The 17,907-nt window shown below is 43.8% G+C and overlaps 1 protein-coding gene across 1 annotated transcript in view; it reads left to right on the top strand.

Moving 5' to 3' along the window:
• Positions 1-17,907, top strand: part of KMT2A (lysine methyltransferase 2A) — a 179,454-nt gene that overhangs the window by 33,680 nt on the left and 127,867 nt on the right. The window contains exons 2-4 of the mRNA XM_040325444.1: positions 5,816-5,885; positions 8,828-11,436; positions 16,283-16,457. Coding sequence (XP_040181378.1) covers positions 5,816-5,885; positions 8,828-11,436; positions 16,283-16,457 — 2,854 coding nt within the window. The remainder of the gene's footprint in view (positions 1-5,815; positions 5,886-8,827; positions 11,437-16,282; positions 16,458-17,907) is intronic.

Genomic DNA, 17,907 nt, shown 5'->3' with positions numbered 1-17,907 from the left:
TGACAGGGGGGGTTTGCGCTGATCGATTATCAGCGCAGCCCCCCCAAGGATGCCCACACTGGACCACCAGGGATGCCACTAGACCACCAGGGATGCCCACCACAGGTATGCCACCCTAGACCACCAGGGATGACAATCACAAAAAAAGGATGCCAATCAGTGCCCACAATGGGCATCATTGATTGGCAGGCATTGTTTGGCACTGATTGGCATCTATTAGTACAACACATACATTAGTACGTTAGTGCCACCTATCAGTGCCCATCCGTGCCGCCTATCGGTGCCCATCTGTGCTGCCTATCAGTGCCCATCTGTGCTGCCTATCAGTGCCCATCCGTGCCGCCTATCAGTGCCCATCCGTGCCGCCTATCCGTGCCGCCTATCTGTGCCACCTATCAGTGCCGCATATTAGTGCCCATCAATGCCACCACATCAGTGCTGCCTTATCAGTGCCCGTCAGTGCAGTACCATCAGTGCCCATCAGTAAAGGAGAAAACTTACTTATTTACAATGTTTTATAACGGAAACAAAATAACTTTTTTTTTCTCTAAATTTTCGGTCATTTTTTTTCATTTTTTTTGCAGAAAATAAAAATCCCAGAGGTGATCAAATGCCACCAAAAGAAAGCTCTATTTGTGGGAACAAAATGATAAAAATTTAGTTTGGATATAGTGTAGCACGACCACGCAATTGTCATTCAAAGTGCAACAGTGCGGAAAGCTAAAAATTGGTCTGGACGGGAGGGTGAATAAGTGCCCTGTATGGAAGTGGTTAAAACCAAAAAAATGAAAGGCTATAAAAAATAATTCTAGCTTTAAAAAAAAAAATAGTATTCATGAGATCACGAGAAAATATACAGAAATACGTTGGTCTGAAACTCTGTGAATATCAGCAGCAAAACATCTTCATTATTCTAGCATTATAAAGAACAAAGGAATACGTTGCATTAAAAGATCCCAGAATTTGCAGCATGACGCATGTGCTATCTCCATTACGAACGGTAGTTTTATCTGACTGAGCGCTTCCGTCTCGTACTTGATTCTGAGCATGCGTGGTTTTTAGTCTGTCGGAATTGCATCCAGACCAATGAAAATTCAGATAGAAATGTATTTCATCAGAAAAGTTAAGAACATGTTCTCTATCTAATTCCAACTGAATTTCTGAGGGAAAAAGTCAGACGGGCATACACAAACCTTATTTGTACTTATCAGGTAAAAGCTAAAATGTCTCTGCCAATCCTGGATTTGTATGTAGCAAAGGTGTTTGGTCCATCTACTCCGAAAAAATAACCTTCCAATTTGGTGGAAGAGGCTGGCTTGGAGCACCAATGCTTGGGAGCCAGAAGCACATTAATAATAATCCTACATGGACTATAAAACCATAATGCATACTATATACTGAAATGCTTTCCTATTTTAACACAGTAATGACCTCACCAAATCTGACTCCAAATATTCTAAGGCTAGGAATCGGAGAAAACGCTACCTTAGATTCACACTGCAGATATACATCTTTAAAGCTGTAGGCAAAGGAATGCTGAGACACCTTTGCAGCCCTCAAGCTCATCTGCTGGCTTTACTGTAGAAGTGATCTGACCAGCTTGATAATTTCTACAGGCCAGCGATTTGCGCCCTAGGCGTAAATCAGCGTACACGCCCCTAGCGGCCGGCCTAAATAGACAGCTAAGATACGACGGCGCCCGCGGTCGTATCTTAGCTAGATTTAAGTGTATCTCAATTTGAGAATACACTTAAATTTACGACGGCGTATCTACTGATACGCCGGCGTAACTCTCTCTGAATCTGGCTAATTGCCTCTGTAAGTTACCTGCAAGAGAAGATCCATTAAGAGACAATTAGCCAGATTCAGAGAGAGTTACGCCGGCGTATCAGTAGATACGCCGTCGTAACTCTGTATCTGCGCCGTCGTAAATTTAAGTGTATTCTCAAATTGAGATACACTTAAATCTAGCTAAGATACGACCGCGGGCACCGTCGTATCTTGGCTGTCTATTTAGGCCGGCCGCTAGGGGCGTGTACGCTGATTTACGCCTAGAATGCATAAATCAGCGAGATACGCCTATTCACAAACGTACGCTTGCCCGTCGCAGTAAAGATACGCCGTTTACGTAAGGCGTTTTCAGGCCTACAGTTATTCCACCAAAAAGATGGCGCAGCTAATGTTGGACGTCGGAACCGCGTTGAATTTTTACGTTGTTTGCGTAAGTCGTCCATGAATGGGGCTGGGCGTAATTTACGTTCGCATCGAAACCAATAAGTCTTTGCCGTGTAATTTGAAGCATGCGCACTAAGATATGTCCACGGACGGCGCATTCGCCGTTCGTTCAAAATGTCAATCACGTCAGGTCACGATTCATTAGCATAAAACACGCCCACCTCTTCACAATTTGAATTAGGTGCTCTTAGGCCGGCACATTTACACTACGCCGCCGTAACTTAGGACGCAAGTGCTTTGTGAATTCAGCACTTGCCTCTCTAACTTACGGCGGCGTAGCGTATATGAGATGCGCTACGCCTGCTATATGAGATCCAGCTACATGTCTTTTTTTTTTTTTTTTTAGGGACTTTTTATGTGCAGTATGGCAGATTAACAAAAAGCATCTTGGTCTCTTAACCACTTTAGCATTGGAAGAATTTACCCCCTTCCTGACCAGAGCACTTTTTTTGCGATTCGCACTGCGTTGCTTTAACTGACAATTGCCCGGTCGTGCGACGTGGCACCCAAACAAAATTGATGTCCTTTTTTTTCTCACAAATAGAGCTTTAGATTGGTGGTATTTGATCACCTCTGCAGCTTTTATTTTTTAGTGCTATAAACAAATAGCGACAATTTGGAAAAAAACACAATATTGTTTACTTTTTGATTTAATAAATATCATTTTTTTTTTTTAAAATGTGTTTTTCCTCAGTTTAGGCCGATATGTATTCTACATATTTTTGGTAAAAAAAATCGCAATAAGCGTATATTGATTGGTTTGCGCAAAAGTTATAGCGTCTACAAAATAGGGGATAGTTTTTTTTTTTTTTACTAGTATTGATTGATCTGCGATTTTTTTTTTTTTTTTTTTTTTATTGTGACTGTGACATTGCGACGGACATATCGGACACTTTTGACACATCTTTGGGACCATGCACATTTATACAGCGATTAGTGCTATAAAACTGCACTGATTACTGTGTAAATGTGACTGGCAGGGAAGGGGGTTAACACTAGGGGGCACTGTTCTTTCGTGAGTGATTCTAACTGTAGGGAGACTCACAAGGGGAGGAGATCGATCTGTGTTCCTCTGTACTGGGAACACACATCGGTCTCCTCACCTCTGACACGGTCCTGCCGTGATGGCGAGTGCCTGGTGGACATCGCAGCCGCCAGGCACGCGCACCGGGTCCCAAGCGATGCTGCGCGTGCCCCCCCCCCCCTAGATGGCCGGAAAGCCCAGCACGTCATATGATGTCCACCCAGAATGGGAGATCCCGTCTCTGGACGTCATATGACTATGGGCGGGTAGGGAAATGGTTAAGAAGGTCCCTTGCATATAGGGCTTCTGGCTATTGTGTGTTTAACTCCTTCGTGCCTAAGGGTAAAACGAATCTTAATGTCTAAGCACAATTTTGCAACTTTGACATGTGTTGGAAAACCGTACATATCATCATGACTACTTTGTGCATCCAGGTGGATATATATACCTTGCTTTTTTTTAGGACAAATTGGGCTTTCATTCGGTAGTAAATAGTAATTAATATCTCCTGTTTTTTATTTTAGTTTTTTTTTTTTAATCAAAGAAAATCTGGCCCAAATTAGTAAAAAAAAAACAAAAAAAAACCCCTCCCATTATACTGCCCATCACTAACCCCCCTCCCATCATACTGCCCTCCACTAACCCCCCTCCCATTATACTGCCCATCACTAACCCCCCTCCCATTATACTGCCCTCCACTAACCCCCCTCCCATTATACTGCCCATCACTAACCCCCCTCCCATTATACTGCCCATCACTAACCCCCCTCCCATCATACTGCCCATCACTAACCCCCCTCCGATCATACTGCCCTCCACTAACCCCTTTCCCATTATACTGCCCTCCACTAACACCCCTCCCATCATACTGCCCTCCACTAACCCCCCTCCCATTATACTGCCCATCACTAACACCCCTCCCATCATACTGCCCTCCACTAACCCCCCTCCCATTATACTGCCCATCACTAACCCCCCTCCCATCATACTGCCCTCCACTAACCCCCCTCCCATTATACTGCCCTCCACTAACCCCCCTCCCATTATACTGCCCTCCACTAACCCCCCTCCCATCATACTGCCCTCCACCTCCCCCCTCCCATTATACTGCCCATCACTAACCCCCCTCCCATCATACTGCCCTCCACTAACACCCCTCCCATTATACTGCCCTCCACTAACACCCCTCCCATTATACTGCCCTCCACTAACACCCCTCCCATCATACTGCCCTCCACTAACCCCCCTCCCATCCTACTGCCCTCCACTAACCTCCCTCCCATCATAGCTGTATATTTCTTGTTATTACCATAATCTACCACCAAAGAACAACACAAAATAATTTTTCCTGCTGATGATCACAGTGATACCACATATGTGTATGTTGTTTATACCCGTAGGTCAGGCTAGAAGCTATAGTGCGCATTGTGCATCTTTCTTTTTTGCCTACCTAAAACACACATACATGGAGGTTAATTTAAAAAATGCCAAACCTTGATCTAGGCCTTTTTTCTTTATTATAATTTTATTACACTTATTTTTCCCCCCTCTGTGCAAGGAAAGAGAAAGATGCAATGTATCTTTCCTCTCCATTTATAGAGAGATAAACTCAGGCAGGCTTCACAGTGACTGATCACTGTGGTAGCCAATCAGAGGTTACCACAGTGATGAGGTGATCTGGAACTGAGGAGTCCCGGGTCCCAATTGTTCGTACGGGGCGCAGGGGGCTCTCGGTGAGAAAAAACATGGGACTGAATTTAAACACAGCAGATTCACCTGCTGTGTGTTTAAATTCAATCCTGTGGTCTTTTGTGAAGACTTTTTGATATTAGGCCACTTGCAATAGGGGCATCCTTGCCCCTTGTGAAAGTGGTCTAATAGCAAAAAGTCTTTAGGAAATTGTCAGTTGTGGTGTACCATGCTTTTTAGTTTACGGATATGTGTGAGTAAATTTTAATTGTGGTTCCAGGGTGAGACAACTCCGCCTTTTCAGTTGTATAAGTCTAAATGTTTCGCTTGCATGGTGCAGTGGCGCTCTCTGCTTTGTTCTTATCTAAGCTTTGTTGTCCTTCAGCATGGTGTGAATGTTGGGTAGATCTCAGGATTTTGAAAACTTTTGTCTTGTTTTTTTAATTTCACCAGATCGCTGTCCACTTAACGCCTCATTCACAAGAACGATGATGCGTGACCAGGACGATAGCGTCTCTAACTTTCAGGTGCAGCGTGGTGTAGGCAGCCCATTGAATGCTATTGGGACGCATGTTGGTTCGGGCCACTCACCCGCACTTGTGTGCCTGTCACATTGTGAAGAGCTGTTGTGTTCATGCTGCCGATACTTATAGATTTCAGTTGGCTTTCTAAACACAGCACCTGGAATTTAGAGCCCGCGCGTTTGGGCTATGCGGGCATTTTTGCCCCTGTGAATGAGGCCTTATGGAAATGTATGTAGAACATTTGCTGCGTTGTGTGTGTTTTTTTTTTTGTTCTGTGTAAATTGTCCAGATAACATCCCTGAAAATTGATTACTTTTAATGTCAAATCTTTCTTTTCTCACAGGAGGACCATTTTCTAGGATTTAGCCCAGATGAAGATGTTAAAACACGCAGCCCTACAAAATTCCCCACAGGTAACTAAATTCATTAGATTTATTGTATAAAGCCCATTCACGTATGTGCTCACTGTCCGCTTCATTAAAGTGTTTGTTAACCTAAAACAATTTAATAAAATCGTGTTCCTTTAAAGCGGAGCATGACAAGTTTGCTTGGAATCTAGGAGTCAGCTAAAAAAGTTAGGAGCCAGGTTTTTTTTTTTTTATGACCAACAAAGCTTTATTTTCAATATAAAAATTAACCAATCTTCCAATCTTATATATATATATATATATATATATATATATATATATACACAGTACAGACCAAAAGTTTGGACACACCTTCTCAAAGAATTTTCTTTATTTTCATGACTATGAAAATTGTAGATTCACACTGAAGGCATCAAAACTATGAATGGACACGTGTGGAATTATACATAACATAAAAGTGTGAAACAACTGAAAATATATTTCATATTCTAGGTTCTTCAAAGTAGCCACCTTTTGCAGCAGACACATCTCTAGAACTGTTAAGAGGAGACTGTGTGAATCAGGCCTTCATGGTAGAATATCTGCTAGGAAACCACTGCTAAAGAAAGGCAACAAGCAGAAGAGACTTGTTTGGGCTAAAGAACACAAGGAATGGACATTAGACCAGTGGAAATCTGTGCTTTGGTCTGATGAGTCCAAACTTGAGATCTTTGGTTCCAACCCCCGTGTCTTTGTGCGACGCAGAAAAGGTGAACGGATGGACTCTACATGCCTGGTTCCCACCGTGAAGCATGGAGGAGGAGGTGTGATGGTGTGGGGGTGCTTTGCTGGTGACACTGTTGGGGATTTATTCAAAATTGAAGGCATACTGAACCAGCATGGCTACCACAGCATCTTGCAGCGGCATGCTATTCCATCCGGTTTGCGTTTAGTTGGACCATCATTTATTTTTCAACAGGACAATGACCCCAAACACACCTCCAGGCTGTGTAAGGGCTATTTGACCAAGAAGGAGAGTGATGGGGTGCTGCGCCAGGTGACTACCTCCTGAAGCTCATCAAGAGAATGCCAAGAGTGTGCAAAGCAGTAATCAAAGCAAAAGGTGGCTACTTTGAAGAACCTGGAATATGAAATATATTTTCAGTTGTTTCACACTTTTTTGTTATGTATAATTTCCACATAACAATAACAATGGATGCTGGACCCCGAGATTCCTGTGGCCCTATCTGGTGCACAGTACCACTGGTAGGCGTCCTTACCCCGACGCCACCATGGGACCCTATGTGGTCCCCCTCCCTCTGGGGTCCAATACCATGGATCCCCCTCCTCGGAGGTTACTAGTGGCCCGAGAAATCCCTACCCGGGCTCCTGTTCTCGGGGCCCCCTACTTGCACTACAAATCCCTGTATTCAAGTAGGTCCATTCGCCCATACACATGCCCCATGGTCGTTACACGGACCCTCTGAGGTGGCAGCCGCCCTCCCCGCTGGTCTCATATGTGGGTTTTTTTTTAGACTCTTCTGATGAAGTGGCGCATAGCCACGAAACTAGTTAAGATGTCGTGATATGACTTTCTACCCACTATGCTTCTCCCCCTCCTGGGGACTACTATACTGGCGATCTGTTGGTCATACATTATGTGTTTTTTAACCAATGTATCCCCCTTGTGTCGTTATCGACATTTTATTTAATAAAATTGTTTTCTATTACTTTTTACTTGTGTTGTTGTACACTACCCACATATATTACCAGTACCGTGATAGTCCAACAATGGCCCAATTACTCCCCCCACTTGGCTCTCTGGTTGGGGACCCTAGAGCCAAACTCTATATATCTAATTTCCACATGTGTTAATTCATAGTTTTGATGCCTTCAGTGTGAATCTACAATTTTCATAGTCATGAAAATAAAGAAAACTCTTTGAATGAGAAGGTGTGTCCAAACTTTTGGTCTGTACTGTATATCCTTCTTTTATTTTTTTTTTGGAAATCCCCAAATTTGACCGCCTGTGTTGATCTGAATCTGGTGCTTTCGGTACTCCAGAGACAGACTCCACCCTTTTGGAGACCCCTCCTGAAAGATTCACCATGTAATCAGGTTATCAGAGTGTACCTGGAAGACATTGCCTCTATTTGCCAATCGGCGACATCCGGTATCTCACTTCACCCTTGCTTGGTCACACTGTGGGAAGGGGTACTCCCTTTCCCTAACAGAACTCATTCCACTATTCAGCATCAATCATCTGCTTCCTAGATTTGCAAGGCCACCACCTGGTTCTCTGTGTACATGTTCTTCAAGTTTTATCAGATGGATGTTCATGTCTCGGCTGATGTGAGCTCTGAGGTGCTTCAAGCTGTCTACTAAGTGTTTATGGGCTCTTACACTTGTTTCTTGTTAGCCTTTTTAGCAGTTTTATTTTCCATGTTGTTGCCCACCCACTGCTTGGGGATATCACATGTCTGCAGATACAAGTCTGTACTGTATGATTAAGATAAAGTTAATTTTTAACTTGCCTGTAAATACCTTATTTTGGAGTACAGTATAAGACACAGGACCCTCCCCTCTGCCTTCTTTAATCATTCCTTATTGATTGAAAAGAAAAAAACAGAAAAACCCCTGGAGTCCCCTTGAGTGGATACGGTTATGAGTGTGTCCCTAGGGGCTTTCCTATCATTTTTTTTTTTTTTTGCCAGTGTCCATTTTCCTGAAAATAGCCTGCATATAACCCATTATCTGTGTTCTGTTCTGTACTCCAAGATAAGAAATCTTACAGATAAGTCTGAATTCCCTGTTTTATTTGGCGTAGATATGCTTTTAAGGATGTACCTGTTCTTAAGGTGCCTAGGAGTAAGAAGAAAAGAAAATATTTGCTTCCCCTTTCTCTGTTTTTATCTTTACCAAGATTTTGGTAGATTCAGTATTTTCGAGACAAAATATACAGGATAATTTTGACCAACTATTAATGCCTTTTTTTTTTAACCATTCAGAACAGTCAACCCCAAGAAAACCTCGTGGAAGGCCACGTTGCAGTTTGTCCAGGAACTCTGATGTTTCTTCCAAGCCAGCTGAAAATCATAGTCCTGCCACTAGCAAGCAAGAACTTCGACCTACAAATAAAACAAAGAAGCCAGAGAATACACCAGAAGAGAAAAGACGAGGAAGACCCCCTGCACATGGAAATGTTAAATTAAAATCTTCACAAGAAGACCATAATGAATCAGAATCCACAAAATCTGCTCGTGAAGAGAAAACAAAACCGAGAAAGCCCTCTGCTGCTTTTAAACATGCTGCCAAAATAAAGAAACTCCGAGCAGTCAAACTCTCTCCACTAAAGCCCAAATTCAAAAGTGATAAACTTGAGCTTGGAAGAAAAAGTGTTGTAAAAATTGTTAGGGGACGTGGCAGGCCCCCATCCTCTGATAGGTTTAAACCAGCACAACCTAGGATTCTTTTGAGACAGACTCAACCAGAGAAGCCCCAGAGAACCCGCAAAGAGGAACCCCTCCAAACCTCAAAAGAAGTTGTCAGGGTCTCTGTGCGCCAAAGTCCTCGAAGACTTAAGCCTGTAAGGATAATCCCTGCATCCAAGAGAACTGATACCACCATTGCAAAGCAGCTTTTGCAAAAAGCTAAAATGGGCGCGCAGAAGAAGATGGGACTTGAAGCGGCAAAACTTCAAGGACGTAAGGGAGGTACCCAGCTTAAGAATATACGACAGTTTATCATGCCCGTGGTGAGTACAGTGTCTTCTCGCATCATAAAAACACCTCGAAGGTTTATAGAAGACGAGGACTATGAACCTCCTATCAAGATAGCTAGGATGGAAACTGCTCCAAGTGGACGTTTTAGTTTAACATCTTGTGAATCTAGTGAAAAGTCAAGTGCAGTTTCACAGCAATCTTCACAGGTTACTTCTGATGAATCTCGCTCTAGCAGCCCTAGCATAGACACTTCAACAGAATCGCAGGTTTCAGAGGAGACGACTGCTATAGCAGAAACTCCTGGACGAGTCACAGATATTCCTTTGTCTGCCCCTCAGTCAGTCCTAGAAAGCAGTGGTGTTAGCACAAGAAAAAGACGTATTCCCAATTGCAATAGAAATATCAATTCCAGGCAAGCAAAGAAAATTTCTCAGCCAGTTCTTCAGCAGTCCTCTGCATCTCCACCTCCTCCATTGCTCAGTCCTTCAGCACCTTTGCAGGCTCCAGCAGCCCACTCTGAACATTCTTCATGGCTTATGCCTCCTGCTATTCCAACTTTCCTTTCTGGCTCACGTATACATGAAAAACGAAGGTCCATATTAAGGGAACCAACTTTCCGTTGGACATCTCTAAAGCATTCCAGGCTAGAGTCTCAGTACTTTTCCTCTGCTAAATATGCCAAAGAAGGCCTAATCAGGAAACCCATATTTGATAATTTTAGACCTCCACCACTGACTCCAGAAGATGTAGGTATGGCTTCTGCTTCTGGGTTCAATACAGCCTCTGTTGTAGCTCCTGGAAGACTATTTTCTGCACTTCATTCTTCTGGGGCTCGATTTGATTTACATAAAAGAAGCCCTCTGCTCCGTGCACCAAGGTTTACCCCCAGTGAAGCACATTCACGCATATTTGAGTCCGTCACTCTACCATCATCTATTGATTCCTCTGGAACATCCTCCATTATAGGTATATCTTCTAGAAGAAGGAGAAGAAAAGTCTTTAGTCCAGTGCGTGGCTCTGATACAAGATCGCCATCCCACTCTATGAGGACAAGGAGTAGAAGAGAAAATGGCAATACTGCTGCATCCCTCATACCTCAGTCATCCAGTTCACTTGCGGGGTTATCTGTCAGTTCCCGGACCACCAGTGCCTTAAGTCCCAGCTTTTCTTTCTCTTCCACTTCAATTTCTGCAGCACCTGCGGAGTCTGCAGAGAAATTTCCGAAAACAAGAAGGCAAGCCAGCACTTCAGGGGAGCCTTTCTCATCCTCTTCCAACGGTAGTTCTTCCCTTTTTCCATGGTTTATATCTGGCTCCCAGTCAGATAGAATAAAAAATAAGAACAGAGTATCAGATGATGCATCAAAAGAAAGAGACATTGAAAAATGCAGGGAAAAGGAAAGAGAGAAGGAAAACTCCCATGACTCAAGAAAAGATAGACGCAAGAAGAGCTCAGGCGCTTTAAACAAAAGTGGCAAGGAAAAGGTTGATGGAGATGCACTTACTGCTTCTACACCAATAAAAATGTTATCAAAGAAGAAACAAGTAATCACAGAGCCCTCAGTAACCACTACGCCACCACCCCTTGCTGCAGCCTCCATGTCGGTCAAGAACAAGTTATCAAAAAAAACTTGTGGCATTTCTGACAAACAAGATAATGATTCTAGTGCCAAATCTCCACCTACAAACATCCAGATACCCTTGCCTGATCAGCCTGCAAGTCCTGTTAAGTCCACTACCACCTCTACCACCACCATCAGCTCTGTATTAGACCAAGCAAACAAAATTCTTGTGTCAGAGAAGCATATGGCCACTATAATAAGAACCGCTAAATATCAATTGCAGAGTATAGAAAAAAGCAAGTTGCGAAAGCAGACTGAACAGCCCAAAGCACAGGTGAGCAAATTCTAACTTTGCAAAGCACGCGTTAGTCTTGTGCTTTGCTGGACCTTAGTGGATCTTGTTAATTTCTTTACACATTCTAACTTCCTACACTGTGTATGATGGCCTGAAGCCTGTGAGGACTGATAATTTTGTTTATTTTAAAAGAAATCTATCTTGTTAAAGCATTTTTTACCCTGCAACGTAAAGTCATAATCTGCTAGTATGCATCGCATACTAGCACATTAGGTTACACTTACCTTAAAACAAAGCTCTTCCAGCACTGAGATGTTAGGCCCCGTACACACGTCCGAGGAACTCGACGGGCAAAACTCATCGTTTTGCTCGTCGAGTTCTGTGTGAAGCCGCCGAGGATCTCGGCGAGCCAAGTTTCCTCATTGAACAACGAGGAAATAGAGAACATGTTCTCTATTTGGCTCGACGAGGAACTCGTCGGCTTCCTCGGCCAGTACAGACGACCGGGTTTCTCGGCAGAATTCAGCTCCGATCGAGTTTCTGGCTGAATTCTGCCGAGAAACTCGGTCGTGTGTACGGGGCCTCAGAGCTGCAGGTGGGCAGAGCTGCAATGACGTCACTCCTATGCATGTGCGCGGGAGCCACTGCTCACAGCACAGGACTCTGAAGAAACGGCACGGGTGGCCGTTCCTTCGGAACGCATGAGCCAGTGATGTCACTGGCTGCATGTACAGTAACTATCTCCTAAACTGTGGCCGTTTAGGAGATATTTACACTACCCATAGATAAACCTTATTATAGGCTTACCGATAGGTAAAAGTTAGTGATGGAAGTTTACTTCCACTTTAAAATCCAAGGTAAACCAATGTGAAAATGTAACACTGTGTATATGGGCTGTTTTTTTTTTTTTTCATTTGATTAGCTGTTTGTTTTTTTTCTTCGCTTATAGTTGTCCTATGTTTAAGGCAACTCTGAGACCACAGCAATATAGCGGAATAGAAAAAAGTGCCATGTATTGGCACTGTATGCAGCTTTCTATTTCATTCATTCATTCATTCAATTTGTTTTGCACTTCTGTGACCTGTTTTCAGCGGAGATCGGTCTGAAGTCCGCTCTTCGCTGATGTCACTGCCATCAGTCGGGGGAGCGCGTCATCACGACTTCTGAGTCGGGATCCGCCAGCTGCCCTGATTGATGGCAGCCTCAGTGTCTCAGCAAGCAGCCTCTCCCCGCCCCTCCACAGCTCATTGCTCCAATGAGCGTGGAGAAGCAGCGAGGAAAGACACTGACTGACAGTCAGCGGCTTTCCTCTCGGGGGAGCTGTGAGAACCGAGCAATCGATGATGTTCGGTGACTCGGTTCTCAGTGCAGAGACAGCGGGTGGTAAATATGAATCTCAAATAAAAATAAAACCCATACTTCTCTTTTAATGCAGCGAGCTTTGTCCATGGCTATAAAACACCACACCCCTTCTCCAGCTCCTGCAAAATGTATAGAGACATTCCACATTCATAAACAAATACAATGTACAACGTATGATGATTGGATCACTCTAGAAATTGTATTTTTTTCTTGTAGCTCCTTAAAACAAGTTTATGCAGATAGGAAGTTTGATACACTCTTAAAAACTTTCTTCACTCTATCGGGCCCAGCCCGGCAACCAGCTCTTGCTGCAATTTCAGCATGTCAGACTGTTGTAAACTGGTTTAAGCTGAACAACCAACTTAATGATTTTGTTTTCAGGACCTTGCTTTAACAAAGCAACTTCCTGATGTTTTGCTCTTTTGTGTAGATGCCTTGGAACATGATGAGACAATTTTCTTGGATTATTCCAATCGCTATTCACAGGGACAGAATTAGGGTTGTCCCGATAGCGATACTAGTATCGGTATCGGGACCGATACAGAGCATTTGCGCGAGTACTTGTACTCGCGCAAATGCTCCCGATGCTTCACCCGATACTCTTTCTTTTTTAGTATAGAGTGGCCGTAGAGGGCAGAAGGAGTCAGTGGCTGAAGAGGGCAGGGGAGTGCGGGCAGAGTCTGGCTGGAGAGGGGCGGGCAGAGTCTGTGGAAGGAAAGTGCGGGCGGAGTCTGGCTGGAGAGGGGGCGGGCACAGTTGGTGGACGGAGAGCGAGTCTTCACCTGCAGTGGAACGTGGTAAGCTGGCAGGGGTGTAGGGCGCAGACGCATCAGGCTGGGTGTAACAAGATGTCTGCGGCTGCTTACTGCAGCCGAGTGGAGGGTGTACCAAGATGGGCGTTGAAGCATAGTTTTTTTTTTTTTATAAATCCTGTGTCATTTTTCGCAGCATTTCAGTGCCAGCCACTTGTCAGTGCCCACAACTGCCACCTATCAGGGCAATCAGTGCCCACAAGTGCTACCTATCAGTGCCCATAAGTGCCACCTATCAGTCCCCATCTGTCAAACTATCACATGACATTAAACAAAAAGTATCGTTAATCGGTATCAAAGAGTACTTGGAAAAAAGTATTGGTACTTGTACTTGGTCTTAAAAAAGTGGTATCAGGACAACCCTAGACAGAATCTTGTGGCCCAAAGCCTGGACAGCTGAAGCTGCCTGTAAAAAGCGCCTCACATGTATGCCATTTCAAGTCAGACTTTTTGTTTTTGGGGAGGCAATTGAGTTTGTAAAAGCCGTCGCATCACAAGAGGGGATTTTGCTTCCACAGTGCAAGATTCAAAACCTCCTTCTTCAGGATCCTCTACCTCCTCAAAACACAGAGCATCTAATTGTAATACTTAGGTTTCAACTTGAAGACATAGTTTTGACCTTCCTTTCGGCACAAGCCCACCAAGTCTTCCCCTTAGCTCTCTTTCCAATAAGGGGCACCATCTCTCCTAAGAGTGGGGAGATGCCTGTTCGTTTGCCTCTCTCTGGGTCCCAGATGTCCCAGAGCTGTAGATTCAATCCATGGTTTGAAAGGAGTACAAAAGTTTAAAACTCTCTCAAGTCAACCAAAAACTGCCCAAGGGCCTTTAGATTTGAAGAATGCCCCAATCTTTCTCTTTTCCCAGGGAGTAGTTGTGGCAGTACCTCGTTGAGACTCAAGGTTCAAAAATTTCTGTTTGAACATGTTTATGGAACCAAACTCTACGTATTCGTCCTATTCTGGACTTGAACTGAAATTCCAGCTTACATCTAACTAGCACCCTCTTAACACCTATGCTAACTAGCATTTGTAAGATGTGTATACTTCCTATTTTCAGGCCTCTCTGATCCAGTAATGTGACCCCACTCCCCTGTTAGCCAGCACGGCCACAGGGGAGAGCTTATAATGGATAGTTAATTTCAGCCTATGGCCGACGTCACCACTTCCAGGCTTTACTAGCCATATTTGCAGCTCTCTCTCCTCTCCCCTGCAGCCACTGCTGGCTGACACGGGAGATCAGGTGACTGTACTGGAGTAAGCTGAAAATAGTTAAGTGTATACATCTTTATTAAATGGGTTAGTTAGCATAGGTGTTAGGAGGAGAGATGGTACAGTTTTAAGGCCAGTTAGAGGTGTAAGCTTTAATTTCACTTTGCAACTTCTCAACATATGCCTTCAAATTCCAATTCCAAAATTCAGTAAGAATCAATGCACATGTATAGAACACCATGATCCACAGCTGTGAATATTTGTGCTTTCACGTCTAAGCGTTGAGGTGCGATGAAGGATCAGGTGTGCAGTGTTGCATGTGTTACTTGCCAATTAAAAATGAATGTACAGTATGTTATCTGCCAATGCAGAGGTGTGAATCCACCCTTAAAGCGGGGGTTCACCCAAAAAGCAAGTTATATAACATTACATTGAGTATACCGCAAACATGTACAGTATGACGGGGGGTGTACATACGGTTTTATCTGTATTTCCTCCCGGCTTCCAGGTACTCCATTCCTGCGGGTCTGGGCATTCCTGTGCAGTGTCGCAATGTCATCGGGGACTTCGCCCCATATGATTGACATGCCTTAGAAAAACTCCCACCGGTGGATAAGGCGTGTCATGACTTTCCGAAAATAGCTGAACTGCGAGTCGGCTCTAGACGGCGCCTGCGCACCGACTAGGAGCCGTGTAGAGCTGACTGCGCAGGCGCCGTATAGAGCCGACTCGCAGTTCGGCTATTTTCGGAGAGTCATGACGCGCCTTATCCGCTGGTGGGAGTTTTTCTCAGGCACGTCAATCATATGGGCGAAGTCCCAGATGACATTGCGGCACTGCACAGGAACGCCCAGTCCCGCGGGAATGAGTACCCAGAAGCCCCCCCCTCCCAAAAAAAACGGCATACTGTACATGTTTGAGGTATACTGAATGTAATGTTATATACTTGTTTTTTGGGTGAACCCCCGCTTTAACCATTAGTTTACCAATGTATTTTTATAAATATTCTGGTATTAGGGGGCTTAAAACATTGTATTGATTTTTTTTCAGCCGGGGATCAGCTTTCATGTGAAAGTTATCTTTGTGGCTGTGAAATCACCCAGTCGTGTTTAGAGCATAGAGAAGCACAGTCTTTGCGTGATTGGCTTTAGTGGAGAGCAGAAGTACCACTTGGGTCCTAAAATAAAAGACTGCTATGCAGACGCATTTTTATTTTATTTAAAATTTTATCAAAAAATTGCTATTTTGTTTGCATTTACTAAAATGTAGTTTCTGTATTTGTATATTTATTTGATAATCCGTTGCACAAATATCATGTGACATTTTATTCTTCAGGGCCACTGCTTTCAGAAGATTTATAATCGTTTAGGGGTTTAAAGTGACTTAACTGAAGATTTTCAAGTGTGTGAAATAACTGACCATGGCAGCAAATTGGTTAAAGATGCCTCTACTCTGCAACTTATGGTGTCTGCGCAGTATTTTAATTGTTATGTTTTATATTAGCACCAGGAAAGTGATTCTTCTGAGACAGTGCGTGGACCCAGAATCAAACATGTCTGCCGAAGAGCTGCTGTGGCTTTGGGCCGCAAGAGAGCGGTGTTTCCCGATGACATGCCTACGCTGAGTGCCTTACCCTGGGAAGAAAGAGAGAAGGTTCTGTCTTCCATGGGGAATGATGGTAAGCTTTATGAGGTTTAGAAAGTAAAGGCTTTTTGAGAGTTTAAATGTTCTTATTTTTCCTCCTTTTTATTAAAGCTGAGCTAAACTTTACTTCTCCATCCCACAATGTACCATCACCTTCTTCTGGGTAACATTCTTTAGTCGACTTCATTGGCTGGTTCGGCATGATGTCTTTTCTGGGCTTGTGCAGGAGTCACTCATCCTGGCACACAGGGATCGTGCCACTGATATAAGCAGAGTTGCGCAAGGTTCCTTTCATCCCTCTCAGACCTCCAGTTCCAAATCTATGCCAGGAACCTTCTTTGTGGAAAAACGTGGCCCCTTTACAAACGAGCTAAGGTTTGTTCTAAACCCTCTTTGCAGTGATGGGGCGCCCCCACTTATTAGAATGGGGGAACATCTGTCAGCTTTTTGATCTCAGGACGTCTTAAATGTCTGGATCCAGATTGCCATTTCCATGGGCTACAAATTTGAGTTTTTAACTCCTCCAAAGCGACATGCTTTCAATCTTAATTGTAATCTAGCTAATACCAGGGCAGCTCTTCTTGCTGTCCAATAGCTTCTTTCTCAGGGGGTCATTACCCCGGTACCAAAAAAAAAAATAGGACAGTGTGGTCCATTCTGGATCGAATGACTCAACTTTTTTTTACAGGTTCTAAAGTTATGCATGCATATCTCCTTGCAAGACACTTTCTGGCTTCATTAGACATTCAGGATGCTTACTTAAACTTTCCCATCTTTTCCCCCCATCAGTGCTATCTGTATTTTGTTGTGGGCAATTTGCATTACCAGTTTGTCGCCCTATCGTTTGGCCTATCCACAGCCCTCAAGGTTTTGACAAAGGTGCTTGCCCCAGCTCTTTTCTGTGTTTAAGAGACTCATGTTGTGGAGTACCTAAATGATCTGCAGAAGGATCAGTCCTCCCTTTCCCTGTTAGCCAAGCCTTTTCGTTTGATCCTAAACCCATAGAAGTTATTCCTGGAACTGTCTTACAGATAGGAGAACATATTGGTCACTGCGCTTTCAGAATCTTTATAGCTTGGGGTATATTGCTGCTCCCCCCACCCACACTCATGCCTGGGCCCTTAGGGCTTAGAGGAGGCCCTTGTTTTATGCCTGCACAAGTAACTGTTGAAATAACTTTATTTTAGCATGGGACTAGAAGATGTGGTTTTTGAACCACCCCATGTGTCTGACCCATAAGACCAGACTCTTCCGTGGTATAATGCCAATGTTCAAGGTGTTAACGATTCTCTTGACTGATGCCAACCTATTGGGCCTGGGAGGACTTCTGAATGCCCTCTTGGTAAAGAGGAGTTCATTGTTTTAAGAAGCCAGTCTTTCCATCATAATCTTAAAGCTAAGAGCGAGGTGTTTGTCCCTTAAATTCTGGACCCATCAGTTGTAAAGGCATCTAATGAAAATCCATTGAGATACTATCATGGCCA

Source organism: Rana temporaria, chromosome 10 (assembly GCF_905171775.1).
Source record: "Rana temporaria chromosome 10, aRanTem1.1, whole genome shotgun sequence".
Classification (NCBI taxonomy): domain Eukaryota; kingdom Metazoa; phylum Chordata; class Amphibia; order Anura; family Ranidae; genus Rana; species Rana temporaria.
Note: the sequence above shows the minus strand (reverse complement) of the source record. Positions and strands in the feature narration are given on the sequence as shown.